The sequence below is a fragment of the Eurosta solidaginis genome, chromosome 3, assembly GCF_040869045.1.
Source record: "Eurosta solidaginis isolate ZX-2024a chromosome 3, ASM4086904v1, whole genome shotgun sequence".
NCBI lineage: Eukaryota > Metazoa > Arthropoda > Insecta > Diptera > Tephritidae > Eurosta > Eurosta solidaginis.
Window position 1 is genome coordinate 16,253,320 of NC_090321.1, and position 17,487 is coordinate 16,270,806.

The 17,487-nt window shown below is 37.5% G+C and overlaps 1 protein-coding gene across 1 annotated transcript; it reads right to left on the minus strand.

The window, feature by feature from the left end:
• Positions 1-6,502: 6,502 nt before the first annotated feature.
• On the minus strand, positions 6,503-17,107 carry Dlip3 (Dorsal interacting protein 3). The gene is made up of 4 exons (XM_067771101.1): positions 16,682-17,107; positions 16,458-16,583; positions 16,155-16,341; positions 6,503-8,214 (listed from the first exon to the last, which is right to left on the minus strand). The coding sequence occupies exons 1-4, from the start codon at positions 16,707-16,709 to the stop codon at positions 7,506-7,508; spliced, it is 1,050 nt and encodes a 349-aa protein (XP_067627202.1). The 5' UTR covers positions 16,710-17,107; the 3' UTR covers positions 6,503-7,505.
• Positions 17,108-17,487: the final 380 nt, after the last annotated feature.

Here is a 17,487-nt window from a genome sequence, read left to right on the forward strand (position 1 = left end):
GCTATTAAGCACAACTCGTTCTGTAGCGAGTCTTCAATAATTGCCGCTAGATGGGTCTAACTCTCCTTTGCGCGCATAGCCTGGAGAGTTAAAAACAAGCAGACATACAACAAGCTAATATAAACGTGTTAAAAAGGACTGCTGCACGTGGCCTAGACATCGCCACGTAATGAACGTTGGCTAATTATGAATCCAACAGTTTTTATCGAACATTGGGTTCGACGCGTCGTCATTTTGTGTTATGGAAAGCGGAAACGATCGTTTGATACTTGTTCTTGTTCGATACCAAATTACGGAAAGCCATTCTTGCATTTTCCATCCCATAAAGATTATAACATAGGTTTTAGAAAGTGAAGTTAAATCCCATCCATTTCTCAAGAAAACTAAGGGTGCACTTATTGCGCTTTGGTTTGGAACTCATCATATACGATGGACATATCGGCCCGTCTTCGTTAACCACGTATATTTAACTAGGAAAGTGTCAGGAAATCGAAGAGAACTTGTTCAACAACTTACGTTTTGCATACAGAAAATGTAGATATGTTAAAGCGAAGGAGCTTTAAACCATGACAGTAATATATTTTGACAAAGTGACTATCGCCTGATCTCTGTGGATATCTATTCGAGTTTTTTACCATATAACGGGTTTTCTCAAAAGTTGTAGTTACGTGGTTAACGAATAAAGGTAACGGTATAACATAATTGTTATTCGTATTGTGACGAATATTAGCATCACTAAGCTGCTACTAAATAAATGCACAACAACAATAAAGCAGCCACTCTTGTGTATAAGGCGACGAAGAGATATCTCTCACATACAAATATGTAGTCATCAGCCGAAGTAGATACTCACACATACACACGCATATGGCTACAAACTACAAACACACATGTATATAGCTGGTAAGCAAGCATGAAGTTACCGAAATTACTAGACCTTAGGAGAAATGGGTGAACGATGAAACCGAGAGTATAAAAGCAGAGCAAGCTGAGTAATAACGGAGCAGTTTGATTCAAATACGCTATCAGTTGCGAAGTGAAGTATAATTGTACTACTATCAAAGTAGTCTAATAAAGACCATTTTGTAATATAGAATATTGGAGTGATTTATTCAACAGTTTAGCGATTCGAACGTAAGCAGAAAGGTTTCAAATAAGCGGAATTTTCCAAAATTCGTTATAGTATTGTTGTCGTATATGTGTATGTGTTACTGAAGGATTTGGAGAACACGAAATAACAGTCGTTTGTTGTATATGAATCCGGGTACTTGGTTGTCGTGCGAACGATTTGATTTGAACATGTCGATCCTTCTAGGTGCTCGCGCCTTGCTTAATTGTGAAGGCTTACACTTTACAACACTTTTTTTGAAGAAACAAGATATTAGAATTCGAATTTCGAAATGCCTATTCTTTTAGTCGCCGTATGTGCTATGCTTTAATCAATTTTGTATTGGAAACCATAGAGACAACTCAAATCTTAAATTTTTACATGAATAGGACACTCTTGTGAATTGCCCAATGGTGTTTGGAAAACTAAAAAAGCAAACTGTGGGCGTGGTGCATGATGAAATGAATATTGATGTGCTCTCATCCCGTGTTGTTGTTGTTGTATTAACTATAAAGACACTCCCCGAAATCTTTGGGAATATAGATCCGATACGTTCCCGTAACAAAGCACCATTAAGGTACTAGCCTCACTTAATTGGCGCTTAACCATTTAAACGGTTACGGCCGTCCAACAAGGCGCGCCAGTCGCTCTCTCTCTCTGTCAACCGGCGCAAATTAGTCATAACAAGGGAGTTTAAATCGTTTTCCACCTGGTCCTTCCAACGGAGTGGGGACCGCCCTCTACCTCTGCTCTCCGATAGAAACACTTTCTTGGCCGGAGCGTCATCTTTCATTCGCATAACGTGGCTTAGCCAGCGCAGCCGCTGCGTTTTAATTCGCTGGACTGTATTGATGTCTGCGTATAGCTCGTACAGCTCATCGTTAAATCTTCTTCGGTACTCGCCATCGCCAACGCTTAGAGATCCATAGATCTTTCGAAGAACTTTTCTCTCGAACACTCCCAGAGCCGTTTCATCTGATGTTGTCATGGTCCATGCTTCTGCACCACATAGCAGGACGGGAACGATAAGTGACTTGTAGAGTATGATTTTCGTTTGCCGAGAGAGGTCTTTACTTTTCAATTGCCTACCTAGCCCAAAGTAGCATTTATTGGCAAGAGTGATTATTCGCTGGATTTGATATGTTGTTGCTAGTGTTGATGATGATTCCCAAATAAACGAAGCCTATTTCCAAATTATGGCTGCCAACCGTAGCATAGTTGCCAAGGCGCATATGCGCTGACTCTTTACGATTTTTCCAGACAACCATCTATGCCCAATACGTAAGCTTGTGGTAAAATTTGATGTTGCTAGCTTTTAAAATGAGGCAGAAATGGCGAAAACCCTCTTATTGAACAATCGGTTGTATGGGAGGTATATGCTATAGTGGTCCGATCCGGTCGATTCCGACAAATGTCAAATCCCCCATCAAAATATGCCTGCTTACCAAATTTCATCAAGATATCTTAAAAATTGAGGGACTAGTTTGCGTTCAAACAAACGGAGAGACGGACAGACGGACAGACGGACGGACGGACGGACAGACGGACATGGCTAAATCAACTTAGCTCGTCCCTTGATCATTTTGGTATACTTATTGGTGGGTCTAACGGAAACATATATCTACATAAAAAATGATTTGGAGCCTTGAAAATGAAAAAAATCGATTTCGACCAAAACAGGTCCCAAAAACCAAAAAAAAACAATTTTTTTTTAAACTGTTAATGCCAACGTTTTTATCGCATAATTTTAAGTGGGATAGGAACTATGAGACAAATTCATTTTCATCGGCAACACTTTTGCACGTTTCTGAAGAAACCCTTCAAAAAAAATGGCGAAAAAATAAATTTTTTCACCAAAACACTCCTCAAAACCCAAAAAATATTTTTTTTTTTCAAAAAACTGTTTTCGCCAAAGTTTTTAGCGGACAATTTTAATAAATACAAAAAATCGGGCCAAATACAATTGCATTATGGTAGCCGCATAAGTGTAACAAGAAAAAATTAAAATGTAGATACATTCGATGATTGAATACAAAAACGAAATCATTTAAACAGCAATATATCGGCGCTCTGATGTTTGTGTGTGTGCCCAGCCTGTAGTAGCAATGCAGAAGTATTACATATTTCTGTGACAATTTGAAAAAACAATCTAATTTGAGTTAGGATAAAAGTGATATTCTGGCTAAATAACAGAAATCCGTTACAGATCTCCCTGTGTTACTTACTCATAGCCCTAGCGCTAAATAAGACAATTATAATTCAGAGATTTTCTCGAATAATTATGTCGTGTATAGGCGCGATCGCGTGTCTAGAGCGGGTGGTGTTCTTATAGCCGTGGACTCTATCCTACCGTCGGAATTAGTGTTGTTGGACAACGGCTTTGATATTGAATTTATAGCAGTAAAGATCTCTCTACGTGGCTTCAATCTATTTATTTGCTGCTGCTATATACCGCCTCGTTCGGATATGCATCTTTATACTCAATATAGTTTATCTATATGTAGTGTTTACTCTCAGTTGCGAGATAGAGACTGCCTGGTGGTGCTTGGTGACTTCAATTTGCCTACAGTAAATTAGATTAGTAACAGCGAATTAAACTTTTTGACGTCCCCTACTCAGCACGATTTTTGTAAAAGCCTGCTTGATTCACATTTACTAAAATTAAACAATATACTAAATTGCAAAAATAAAATGCTGGATTTGGTATTTGCGGATGACCCTGTGAGTATTGCCCTCAAACGAATTCCTCCTTTATCACTTCCAGAGGATCCACTACATCCTAGACTTGAGATAATGCTCGATTATGCTCAGCCTGTGTTGTTTGATGCAGCAAAAGAAAAATCTAGTTTTCGGTTAAGATGTTTTTATAAGGCAAATTTTAATATGCTGAATTATCTTATTTCTAACCATGACTGGTCGGATCTTTACGCTTGTAATGATATGGAGTCAGCAACTTCTATTTTTTACAGTTCTCTCGGTGGCTTCTTCAATTGCTGTGTGCCTCTTCGCCATAGCAGTGCTGAAACGGGCAAACCGCCGTAGTTCTCAAGATCTTGTGAGACTATACAAACGATTTAAAATATCAGGATCATGCTCCGATTTTTCTAAATACTTGGTTGCTAAATCAAACTTTCATTGTCTTAATCAACAGTGCTATAAATTTTACTTAAACCGGTGTAAGCTTAAATTTTTTAACAACCCGAAACAATTCTATAGTTTTGTCAATTCGAAGAGAAACTCTTCAGGATTTCCATCTGCTTTTGCCTATGGATGTAAGGATGCAAGCTCTGATGATGATGTCGCCAACTTATTTGCTGAATTTTTTAAGTCGACCTATTCATCTGAACTTTTTCAATCAGATCTCTATCCGTACACCTTAGATAGTTCTAATTGTATTCTAGATCCTTTCATAGATATAGATATTGTTCTCAAGAGTCTTCTGGAGTTGAAACCGAATTTTTCTCCGGGTCCAGATGGTGTCCCTAGTTGGTGCTAAAGTTCTGCGCTGTCAATTTATCCAAGCCGATCCTTAAATTATTTACACTATCTCTGGAATCCTATCTATTCCCTTCAATTTGGAAGCAATCATTTATTATTCCCTTACATAAAAAAGTTAGTAGGTCCAATATTGAGAACTACATGGGGATAGCAAAACTTTCGGCTATTCCAAAAATGTTTGAAAAGATCATCACCTGCCAAATTCAATATATATGAAGTTCTTTATTATCACCCAGCCAACTTGTTTGAGTTCACTTCTCTAGTTATGGATGGATTCTTGTCCAATAAGCAAACCGATGTTATTTATACTGACTTCAGCAAAGCATTTGACTCTGTTAATCATGAGCTTTTAACTCATAAACTTGACTTACTGGGTTTTCCGAAGAATTTATTACTTTGGCTTCGCAGCTATCTTGTAAATAGAACTCAGCGAGTTATGTTCAAAAACAGTCTCTCTGAGTTGATAGAAGTAACTTCCTGGTGTGCTTCAGGGTAGTCATTTGGGTCCATTACTTTTTACACTCTTCATAAATGACTTAATAAAAAAAAAAAAAAAAAAAAAATGTAAGGCGCGATAACCTCCGAAGAGATCTAAGGCCGAGCTTCTCTTCCAATTTGCGTCGTGCTCCTCTTGATTTTTCCCTACAAATTGGCCGGACGGGACCTACATGTTTTATGCCGACTCCGAACGGCATCTGCAAGGCAGATGAGTTTTCACTGAGAGCTTTTCATGGCAGAAATACAATCGGAGCGCTTGCCAGACACTGCCGAGGGGCGACCCCGCTTAGAAAATTTTTCTTCTAATTGAAAAATCTTATTTCTAAAATTTTGATGTTGCTTTGCCCGGGAGTTGAACCCAGGGCATACGGTGTGATAGGCGGAGCACGCTACCATCACACCACGGTGGCCGCCATTATGACTTACCTAAGGTTATTTCGTATTACCGAGCACTAATGTATGCAGATGATGTAAAACTATGCTATACATACTTGCCCTCCGACTCTTCTCGTTTGGATCTACTTCAGGCCGATTTAGACTCATTTCAATTATGGTGTACAGTAAATCTACTAGTTTTGAACTGTTGCAAATGTAAAGTAATGACATTTCATAGAGTCCACCCAGTTTTAAAGTCCTATGTGCTAGATGGTGCTCCCTTGGAGCGTATATCTGTAGTATGTTCTTTTTGATGCGAAACTGAGCTTTAACATGCATATTTCATCTATCATAAACAAAACATCGGGTTTACTTGGATTTATTAAAATATGGGCTAAAGAATTTGACGATACTTATCTAACTAAGACACATCATTGGTACGCCCAATACTAGAGTATTGCCCCTGTATTTGGTCTCCGGGATATAAAAATCATATAGATCGAATTGAATCGGTACAGAAGCAGTTTCTAATCTTCGCATTACGTTGTCTTAACTGGGAATCAAATTCTCATCTCCCCCTTATAGAAATGGACTTATTCTCAATAGTTTGCCAACTTTAGAGAATAGAAGAACATTACTCGGGTAATGTTCCTTCATAAACTGATTATCGGAGAGATAGACTCCACTGACCTTGTGAGCAGACTAAATTTTTCTGTTCCTGCGAGAACTTCGAGACACTATGCTCTCTTCTATTTACCCATTCTCTCTATTTGCACTGTATCTTGTATCCAGTAGTCGACCGCTTTGTGTCTGTGTTGACTTTAATATAGTAAATAAATAAATAAATAAATAAATGGCTGCTACAAAATATAGGAAGTTACAATGGTAAATTGTGGCTAGCTTTTCAGATAAAGGTCTATGTATCGCCATTATCCTAACTCTAATTAGGTTGTTTTTTCAAATTGCCACAGATATGCTCCCCATATAAACTATGACGAAATATTTTTTCTATATTTGATTACTTTGCACCATTAAAATTATTTATTTGCAATGATATAATATGACTAATACAAAGCATGTTCTAGCATACAATTTAAATATAATTTTTAATTGAACCTTAACTTATGTTCATATTAGGGCTGTGAACTGCATCCGGATAGCTAAGCAAAAAATCTGGCTATCCGGATATCCGGATTCATAAATGGGAAATCCGGATATCCGCTGTTAGGCTATCCGGATACGTAAACGGAAAATCCGGATATCCGTATGTCCGGATACTGGAATATAAATGTTGAATATCTGCATATCAGGATTGAACGAAGCAAACATCGAAAAATTATTCACAAAATATGTTTGTAGATTATTAAATTAACGTCAAAAATTAAAAAGCTACAATTTTACAAACAAGTGAAAATAAGAACAGTGCCATTTGTTTATATTGTGAAAAAACGCTGTTAATTTATTTAAATGCCCTACGAATTTATTGTTATTAATGTTAAATAAACATATATGGTACATCAATTTGTTGCTTTAACTGGATATCCAAAAATACGGTTATTAACCGGATATTCATAAATCCGGATATCCGGATAGTATCAAAAACGAATATTAACCGGATATCCATGCCACCCGGATTTTATCCGTGTCAACGGATATCCGTATGGATATCCGGATATTCGAATATGCGGATAGTCCCAGCCCTAGTACATATACATACATATGTGGATATATTTGAGTATTGTGCGATTGCGAGTTGTGCATTTCAGCCGGCCTGTAAAAAGATGGGTCATATGCGACGATTCCCCTCGCGCAGCTAGATACTAATTTGATCTAGTCTTTTGCAGTATCGAACGTGTTGCTTTGCCAAACTTAAGATGTATCTATTGTATTATTACAGTAAAATATATAAATATGAGATAAATCTTGTAGTAAATACATATGTTTAATCTTAAAATCTATAAACGCGTGCAACAGCGTTCCTTGGACTCAACCATCAAATAATTTGTTCAATACGCTTTTTTATTAACTAACTTTGATCCTTATACTTGGCATCTTTAAGTATCTTAGCAAATTCGAATTTAACTCGCTCTCGCTCTGAGCGCGGCATATTACGGAAGCTGTCGACTAATGAGAGACAATACATTTCGATTGGATCATTAATTGGTGTCAAAACTGGAAAAGGTGCTGGCATAGACTTCCGTTTCGTAGCATTTGAAATAATTTCCTTTGATGACAACGCTGATTGTTTCGACGTAGGTTTCATAGTTACCTCACCGTTTGGGACAAATTCATCATCATTGCCCATAACGACAATTGGTGGTGTTATGAAAGGAGAAGAATTACTCGAAGCATTCGATGGTACAGGTGAGGGTGGACCCATTGCCGAGTGAATTTGTGCAATGCCATTATCAGGAGTTGTTCGCCGCTTTTTATTTGTCGTTAAATTATGTTTCTGTTCCATTTTTACATTTGTTTTGGGCTCTTCTGTTTTTACAGTTTTATTTTTGGGGACAACGAATTCTGTTTGCAATTGATTGTCATCATAGCATTCACTATTCGTTTCTAAAGGAAATGATGTATTCTCTTGCATTTGTGGTGTATCCATGGCAACATTATAATCTTCAACACCATAGTCCAAAGGTGTAGCATCATTATCGCTATTATCGATTTCAACAATTTCATAGGCATTCGGATTTTGTGTGTCTCCATACAAGTAACTGTTACTATCGTTATCACTGTTGAAAATTAAAAAAAAAAACATCGATTGATTAACACAAAAAGGTATATACAGCTCTTCGAAAAAGAAATTGTTAAATAAGAAGTGCAGCCATTGTTGTATCGACCCAGTTAAGTAAGTGGAAGACCTTTGAGTAATATCTACCATATTGTGACGAATATTAGTAACACTAAGTGATACTCACATCACTAATCTGATACTAAGTAAATAAAGCCCCAACAACAATAAAGCAAGCTGTCACACTTGTATGTACGTAAACAAATTACCCAACAAACACTGAAAACAAAAATCTCAATCTCAAAACTTTACAACAACTAAGGCATGACGTAGCTGAATGCTACCGTAGGAGTGCGGGTTCGACTCCCACTCCCGGGAGAAAAGGCTTTGAAGAGATTTACAAGGTATAATCGAAACAGCTGTCGCCTTGTCCGTCCTGATGTCACGTTGTTTAAATTTTTCCCAAATTATTAAATAAATTATAAAATTGAAAAATTGCTTCAAATAAATGTTTTCATACATTTAAAAAAGCAATACGGGCAATCCCCGATTAAATCATACAAACAGACAAAATTGGTTAATTCGTTGTAGTTCTATAAATAGAACAAAAACAGCAACAAAACCAAAGTTTCTTTGAAAACCACCGTACCAAACATAGCTTTAACACATAATTGCATACGAAGTATGCAATGTGTAAAAGATTAAAATATGCAAAAAAGAAGGCAATTAGGAAAAACTTTACAACAACTAAGGCATGACGTAGCTGAATGCGTTTGTAACCATTTCAACTATCGTAGGAGTGCGGGTTCGACTCCCACTCCCGGGAGAAAAGGCTTTGAAGAGATTTACAAGGTATAATCGAAACAGCTGTCGCCTTGTCCGTCCTGATGTCACGTTGTTTAAATTTTTCCCAAATTATTAAATAAATTATAAAATCTCAAATATTTGAGAAAAACATTGATTTTCAGTTTGATATTCAACATTATTTATCATTTGAAACAAAATATTTTCTCAACTTTTTCTCAAACGTTGTTCTTCAACTTGAGAATGGTTTGAGATATACTTGCTTTTCGTTCCATTCTGGTTGAAAAACATCGATATCATATATTATTATCGTTAATAATAATGTGAATACTTTTTGCGCCACAATGTCTAAATTTTAAAGTACATAATAAATAAAATAAAACATAGTACATGCTTATTTTACATCAATGCTATCGACAGTGTCATCGATAGTGCCGTTGATAATTCGTCGATCTCTAATTTGCATACTTTAGCGATTTTATTGAGTGAAGTTGGACATAAAGTGAACCAATAAGGAAGTATTTATACATTTTAATAATAATCAGTGATATTGTACTACATTATGCATAAATCTAAACGAAAAGTGAAGTGAGGCAAATAATAAATTTCCTTACCGAAAGTGGTACAACAGTGGATTCCATTTCGTTCCGCTTTATTCTCGTTTGAGAAAAATTTGAGAATCCAAAAATTCTCAATTTGAAAATAAAGAAAAATTTCATATTAAAAATGTGCCTTTTAGCTTGAGTATGCTATCAACGGTTATTTGAAATGCATTTGAAAACCAAACTGTTGAAATGTGAGAAATGGACTGATTCTCAAATGTATCTCAAACTGAGAATTGACAAAAATGTTTACGGGGTCATCATCGTGTACATACATACATACAAGCAGCAGAGAGATACTCACAAACGCATGTCATCATCAGCTACTACTTCGCTCACATATACACCCGCATATGGTTACACACTACAAATACACGCGCGTATGGCTAGTGACCAGGTAGAGGATTCTAGAAGAAGAAACGTGTAGACATTTGGGCAGAGAGTATAAAAGCAGTAGAAGCTGAGTAGTCCGTAACGGTTTGATTTAAGCACGCTGTTGGTTGTGAAGTGTTATTGTGAAGTACTTTCAAGTAGTCTAATAAAGACCATTTTTGCATTATTGAATATTGGAGTTATTTATTCAACAGTTTAGCGATTCGAACGTTAGCAGAAGATTTGGAATAAGCGGAATTTCACTAAACTCTTTACAATATAAATAAAAGTTAATGTGTCTGTGTGTTTCATAGGCGTCCAAAGTTCTCAATAGTCTTGACGAAATTTTCGCACTAGGTTCATGTAATCACTCTCAGCCCAATTCTAAACAAAATTTCAGTGCGAGTTTTTCCCTTCTCCCATTCCTCGTATTCTGAATAAAAATTCCGTGTGAGTTTTTTCACTTCACCTTTCCTCCCATTCTGAACAATGTTCGAAAAAGCGGAAACCGGTTATGGGAGAAAAGTAGGTATTATGAATGTGAGTGAGAGGGAGATTTCTCTGCCATTTCTTAGGAGTTTTTTCACTTGTTAAATTAACGGGAATGCATCAAAAATAGTTAAAGGAAATTTATTCTTTTAAGAAATAATACTTATTTATACAAATTTGTGCTAAAATATGTATGTACATTCTACCAAAATATTCTCACTGTTAATACAACAACAACAACCACAATATTCTTTATTTTAAGTCAAATACTTTTCATAACGGAAGAGTTCTTGGTTTATTTGATACAGCCATCCAGAAATTGCGCAAGGATTTTTTAAAAAGGCTTAAATAGATTTTGGCATATGGCGAAAGGCGAACTCAACTCGACTTGGACGCCAGAAAATTGCTTTGCAGAATGAAAGCAGGCAACTCCGGCGGATTTGTGTTATGCCGCCGTCTTATTCTTCTTATGCTCTTCTGTTGATGTTGCTGTGGCACCAATTCGTTACTCATTTCAGTGAATACCACACGAAATGCAATAATGTTCATTGTTTATATTTTAGTTCTTAATTTCAAACAAATTCGCAACAATAATTAAACTTTTCAATTTTGTGAACAAAATAAGAAATGCGCAACGAAATTTCAATTGGCAAAACAACTGACTTCAAAAATTCGAAATTCCTATTCCCCAATTATTCTTCTCCCTAGGAGAAAAGAATTGGAGGAGTTTTTCCGCGAGAATAAAAAATCGTCGGGAACAAAATTCCGCGAGAATATTTAGAATTGGTCTGTCTTACTTTTACACACTACTTGATTGGCTTTCAGCAAAGAGGATACAATTAAATAATTGAAATTATGTACAATATGTAGGTATGGATCGAGTTGTGTACTAAACGGCTCGACCGATCACAACTTAATTTGAAACACGCACTAGAAACCCTCCAACGATAGATAGATAATTAATTGAGGATCGCACTGCGACCATTGGTCTATTGTGCCCTCAGCTGCTTCACAGCACCTCATTCAAGCCGACATCTTTGATGAATCCTAGAAGTTCACCTGGCTTGAGGGATTTGATGTGAGAATGCTCTGGCCATGGTGAGCCCATAAACTTAGCCCTAGGTCTTGAGATTGCGTCACACTCCAGGAGTACACGGTCCGCCGTCTCCGAGTTGTGTTGTAACCCACTAACAGTAACTCAGATTGTCTCAGGCCTGGCATTTTACGCCAGTGTTCTTCCCTGTTGTTGTTGTTGTAGCGATAAGGTTGCTCCCCGAAGGCTTTGGGGAGTGTTATCGATGTAATGGTGTTCTTTCCTCGTTTCCCTTTCTTCTACTAATAGATGCCCTATACTTTCCTGCGGGCCAACTGCTAGGAACGGCTCAGGACCAATAGGTCGTATCGTTGCTGCCTGTTGTTGTTGTTGTAGCGATAAGGTTGCTCCCCGAAGGCTCTGGGGGGTGTTATCGATGTGATGGTCCTTTACCGGATACAGATCCGGTACGCTCCGGTAACACAGCACCATTAAGGTGCTAGCCCGACCATCTCGGGAACGATTTGTATGGCCACATTAAACCTACAGGCCATCCCTCCCTCCCCACCCCCCAAGTTCCATGAGGAGCTTGGGGTCGCCAGAGCCTCGTCTGTTAGTGTGACAGGATTCGCCGCGGATAGGTGAGGTTGGCAATTGGGTTTGGAGAAGCTGTATATTGCGCTGGCAACCTGAAGGATTGCGCTACAAAGCCCCTTGAATCTGGTATTTTAGTCGCCTCTTACGACAGGCATACCCACCGCGGGTATATTCTGACCCCCTAGCCCGTCGCTGCCTCTCAGTCCAGGCTGTCTGCCTGCTCATTACCCTCAACTTCCCTGTGGCTAGGAACCTAGGCCAACAGTAGATCGTTGTGTACTCCTAGTTGATTTAGCTTTTCAACGCACTCAAGGACCAGTGCTGATTTTATTTCAGACGCCGAGATCACCTTGAGGGCGGCCTGACTGTCAATGAGTATGGCAATTGTTTCATTGGAGTATTCGCGCTCAAGGTTCAGGTCAGCACACTGGCTTATGGCGAATACTTCCGCTTGAAAAATGCTCGGGTATGCTCCCAGGGGCGTTGATATCTTGGCTCTGTGTCCAACAACTCCAGATCCAATCCCCTCTGGCGTCTTCGAGCCACCGGTATACCATACTATTCTATTTAGCTGATGAATGTTCTCAATTCTGCTTTCCTCCCACGTACCCTTGTCTCCCAGTTCTACTTTATACCTTTTCTAATAAACTATCTGCCTGAGGATATCATCCCTCGGGAGTTGAGGAAGTATTCATGCTAAAACATTGAAATTCAGTAAAGAGTTATATGAGGTCAACTTTGTATCCTCTTTGGGTGTAGAAATTTTATATATAGTAGTAATACATACACCTCTTTGTAAACATGAACGTGCAGCTGTGGTGAGTTATAAAATATACGCAAATGCAAAGTATTCTATTTGAATTATTTCGTACGTTCACACACTGCTGTTGAATGAGCCATTTCCAACAAAATCTGGGATTCAGTTCGAAGTTTGCTGTTATAAATTCGAAATTTCGATATTCACATCCGGTGGAATTGCGTACGCACACTAAGGCATTGAATACCAAAAATCTTTTGCAATCCCGGGATCACGGAACTTTCCGGAATCATACAGAATCGAATTTTGATTCAAAAAAATAATGCATATGAGTTAAAAATATTCCAATAATTCGATTAGTCGATAATTCGATTTTTGATTTTTGTATGGTTATTAATCGAATTTCACTCTATTCGAATATATGATTTCTTTCGAATATTCGAAAAATCGCAACTCAACGATTATTCGATTTTCAAAATTGAAGTTCAATTTTTATGAGGTGGTCATACAAAAAAAAATTACGTATACGCCATGCATGTACCACATATTTCTTCTTTGTTGAACAAACTTTAATTAGATCGATTGGTTGATATTGAACTCTTAGATGGTATATGTATATCGAAAATGGTGTCTCCAAGTAAAATTATCCAAACTTTCCGATTCTTGTGAGGAAAACATAAGTAAGCGTACAAAACTTTCGGAAAAAATCTATCTTTTTGTAAAAATTTCAAAAATTTTTACATTTTTGGGAACCTATCGCAAATATCTTTAGCTTCAAAAATAAAAAGGACGTTTGCACTTTTCCAATGTGTCATACCTAATCTTCCTTCTATGAAAAGTGCGCTCAACCGAGATGTGAAGAGTGACAATCGGCTGGCATCAGAGCTTTTTAGAAACTCAAAAAAGAATATCTCATATTTTGTTCGTGAGCAAAGTACATATTTAAATGCAATTTTCGACCACTCTTCATATAGCTTAAAACATTAAATTTAAATCGTCCTAATTAATCGCAAAAATGCAGACGGGTTTTACGAATACATACTATAGTGACATGAATCTAAATATGCCTCGGGATGTGCAGTTTTAGAGCTGGAACTTTTTGGAATTACATATTAAGGGATTACATAAAGGACTATTAAATAACAGAAATGTTCGGCTTTTTTTATAATTATTATTACGGTATTATTCTGGCGGACCGTGGTGTGATGGTAGCGTGCTCCGCCTACCACACCGTATACCCTGGGTTCACACCCCGGGCAAAGCAACATCAAAATTTTAGAAATAAGGTTTTTCAATTAGAAGAAAATTTTTCTAAGCGGGGTCGCCCCTCGGCAGTGTTTGGCAAGCAATCCGAGTGTATTTCTGCCATGAAAAGCTCTCAGTGAAAACTCATCTGCCTCGCAGATGCCGTTCGGAGTCGGCATAAATCAAGTAGGTCCCGTCCCGCCAATTTGTAGGAAAAATAAAAAAGCAGCACAACGCAAATTGGAAGAGAAGTTCGGCCCAAAATCTCTTCGCAGGTTATCGCGCCTTACATATATTTATTTATTATTCTAAACAGTTTTGATAAGTTCGGATAAGTTCAGCTCAGCTAAGACTTAAATATTTCTAGAAATAGTCCTGGCCTACCGTTAAATAATAACGAAAATAGTGGCAAGATAAGCCGGGACGTCAGTGCATCAGTCATGTATGCAGCATTACAGCGACAGTGTTTTGTAAGAGACAGCATAATTTCCACCTCATTCATATTTTGGCTGTTTTTACTTCTTATTTTTTCTACTGATCCGGCTCTGAATACTAATAGAGCATAAAACAGAGCCGTAGTTTAAAATGTGATAGCAACGCTGCTCTACTATGAGCTTTCGTTATGATATTGGGGACTTTTTTGGGGCCATTTATTAATAATTTGAAATAAACCAAAATATCATCCCTGAAATGATGCCCAAACTACGCTCGAATGAACTCGAAATTACCTGAAAGTACCCAAAAAAAAAGTTCCCAAGATCATCACGAAACGACCACAAATTGATCCCTAAATAACTGCGGAGGCCCCAAAAGAGCCTACGACGGCATCCCGATATTACCCCGAAGTGAACCCTAAATGATCTCGGGAAAATTTTGAAATAGGTCTTAAAATCATCAAAAAAAAAACCACATATTGACCTCGTAATGACCAGGGAGAGCCACGAAATAGTCTCGAAATAGTACTAAAATGATCTTGAAACAGCCCCAAGACCATCCCGAATTTAGCGGACCTGATACCTAAATGACCCCTGGGGAACCCCGAAATAGTCTTCATGATCACCAGAAAATTACCACAAATGAACCTCGAAATTATCTCGGATGAACCACCAACTAGTCAGAAAATAGAAATGGTCAGAAAATAGCTACATAACTATCCCAAAATAACATAGAAATAGTGCCTAAAAGCTTTCAGGAGTGACCAAAATGACCAACAACAACAACAACCAAAATGATCCCGAAATGACCAAGGAATAGAACGCCCCACTTACCCCACAGCTCAGGTCCAAAAGCATATCGTTCGTAGCTATTATTATGCTATTTTCTGCGTTCTAAAACACGACATAGCTCATATAGCTCGTATTTTTCGCTGCTCTGGAGTACCAAATAAAAATACTGATTTAAAATGGTTGCTAGGAAATAATTTCTGTGGTTTGATATTCGTAAGTTCTTTATTCATTTCACATCAGCGGGTTAGGGGGTTTAGAATATATTAAGAAGCTCCTAAAATACCAAATTGATTCAAGGGGTTGCGCAGGGCAACCCTTTGAAGGGGGTCTGGCGACCCAATTTCCCATGGATTTAGGAGGTGAGGGCGGGATGGCCTAGAAGGTTTTGTGGTCAGTCCAAAGCGTTCCGATATAGTTGGGCTAGTACCTTAAATCACTTGTTGTTGCTGTTGTATTAACGATAAAGATACTACCCGATGATTTTGGGAAGTGTCATCGATGTTGATGGTCCTTTGCCGGCTATAGGTCTGGTACGTTCTGGAAACAAAAAACATTAAGGTACTAGTCCTAGTACATTCTAATCGGGTTAGCCGCCAACGTGTTAAAGACTAATCCAAATTCTTTTAAGTATTGTACGTAAAACAAAGTTCGGGCGGGCAGCTTTTGCAGAATCTGATAGTATACCTATAGCATAATATTAAATTTAATCGTATTTTTTCGAGGCCGTGGGAGTACGAAACCGTGTACAGACCGTAAGTGAATATTCACGTCCCGTATAAATACGTCTAGTTCAAATAGCAACTGCCTTTAACTTACGCACTGTTGTATGAGGTGTTCATTTGCATTATTTTACTGTAAGATTGTGCGGTATTAAGTAGGAACGATAAATCTTCTGTGCATCGTCGCTTGCGAATGTGAGCATTTGGAATTCCAGTTTCCAAACTTTTCACTTCCTGCAAATAGTTATATCTTATGTTCTTCCATTTTGTTTGAAGAAATTTCGCTGGAAAATAAAAGCAATAGTTTAGTAAAGCATTAGGATTAGCTTACAGATAGGTACATAAATATTATCTTGTATATGCATACGTGTGTTCGTTAGTAAGAACCATTAATACTTACATGAGACACGCAACTCGGCAGCAATGCGTTCCCAGATGGCGACCCTAATTTGATAACGTCTGTAGTGTTCATGATTTACATCGTAAATAGCCGGATTATCACGCACCAATCGTATTAGTTTATCATCTGAAAGTCATTTAAAACACTCAAATATTAAAAATTTTCGTTTAATTAACGGAACTAAAGAGGAGCGCAATAGTCGATTGCATTTTGCGAAAACTTACCAAAATCTGGGCCAAACGATTCACGCATTTTATAAGAAATATATTAATTAGTATAATATATGCACTACCACAGTATTATTTTCCAAAACGAGCTTTTAATGTTTGCTGCTGCGGCCTTTTTAATTGCATTAATTTGTTGTTTAATATACGCGCATGTCCTGCATCCCTTATGGGAAAACTTCAACCACTTTGCAGTTGCATTGCATGGATATAAATCCGTCAGATGTCGCGCACATCAATTATCCTTGTATTATATTCATTTAGCATATTCTGGTATTCTGTTTCAAATGCGAATTTTCAAATATTAATCAATATCCGAGCTAGCGTACAGCTTCAGTTTCTAAATCTGCAAAGGATTATAAAAAAGCTACAACGTATGCCCGTTCACATTTTTTCTTTTCCTCTATAAAGCTCTTATAAATTGACTAATGCCTAACCACAACTAACTTTTTTATCTCGATGTGTTTAACGCAATCGTAAGGGCCAATTAATGGTGACATAACCATAAAACCATAACCACATAAAACAGCAGATCGAACCTACCTTATGGAAATCAATGTAATCGATGGTGCCATACCATAACGCCAACTCCATAAAACATACCACAGGCAACCAATTGGTTTTTGGTTTTTCGTCATATCCATAAACTAAAAATATTTCAGTTGGCGAATTTATTAACCTTTTGTATATTTTATTTATTGTTTTGGATACGTTTTGACTAAGAATTATTTTTTGTGGAATATGTTTGTAATTTTTTTCGTTTTCTTCATTTTTATGAAATTTTCACGATTTTTAGGTTAAGGCAC

What these genes read in the sequence shown, in the direction of transcription:
- Dlip3 (XM_067771101.1), bottom strand. Translation starts at nt 16,709, where the DNA reads ATGCGTGAATCGTTTGGCCCAGATTTTG. An exon ending in ATCGTTTGGCCCAGATTTTG is followed by an intron (nt 16,584 to 16,681) that starts GTAAGTTTTCGC and finishes AATGACTTTCAG; the next exon opens with ATGATAAACTAATACGATTG. An exon ending in AACACCTCATACAACAGTGC is followed by an intron (nt 8,215 to 16,154) that starts GTAAGTTAAAGG and finishes AATTTTCAACAG; the next exon opens with TGATAACGATAGTAACAGTT.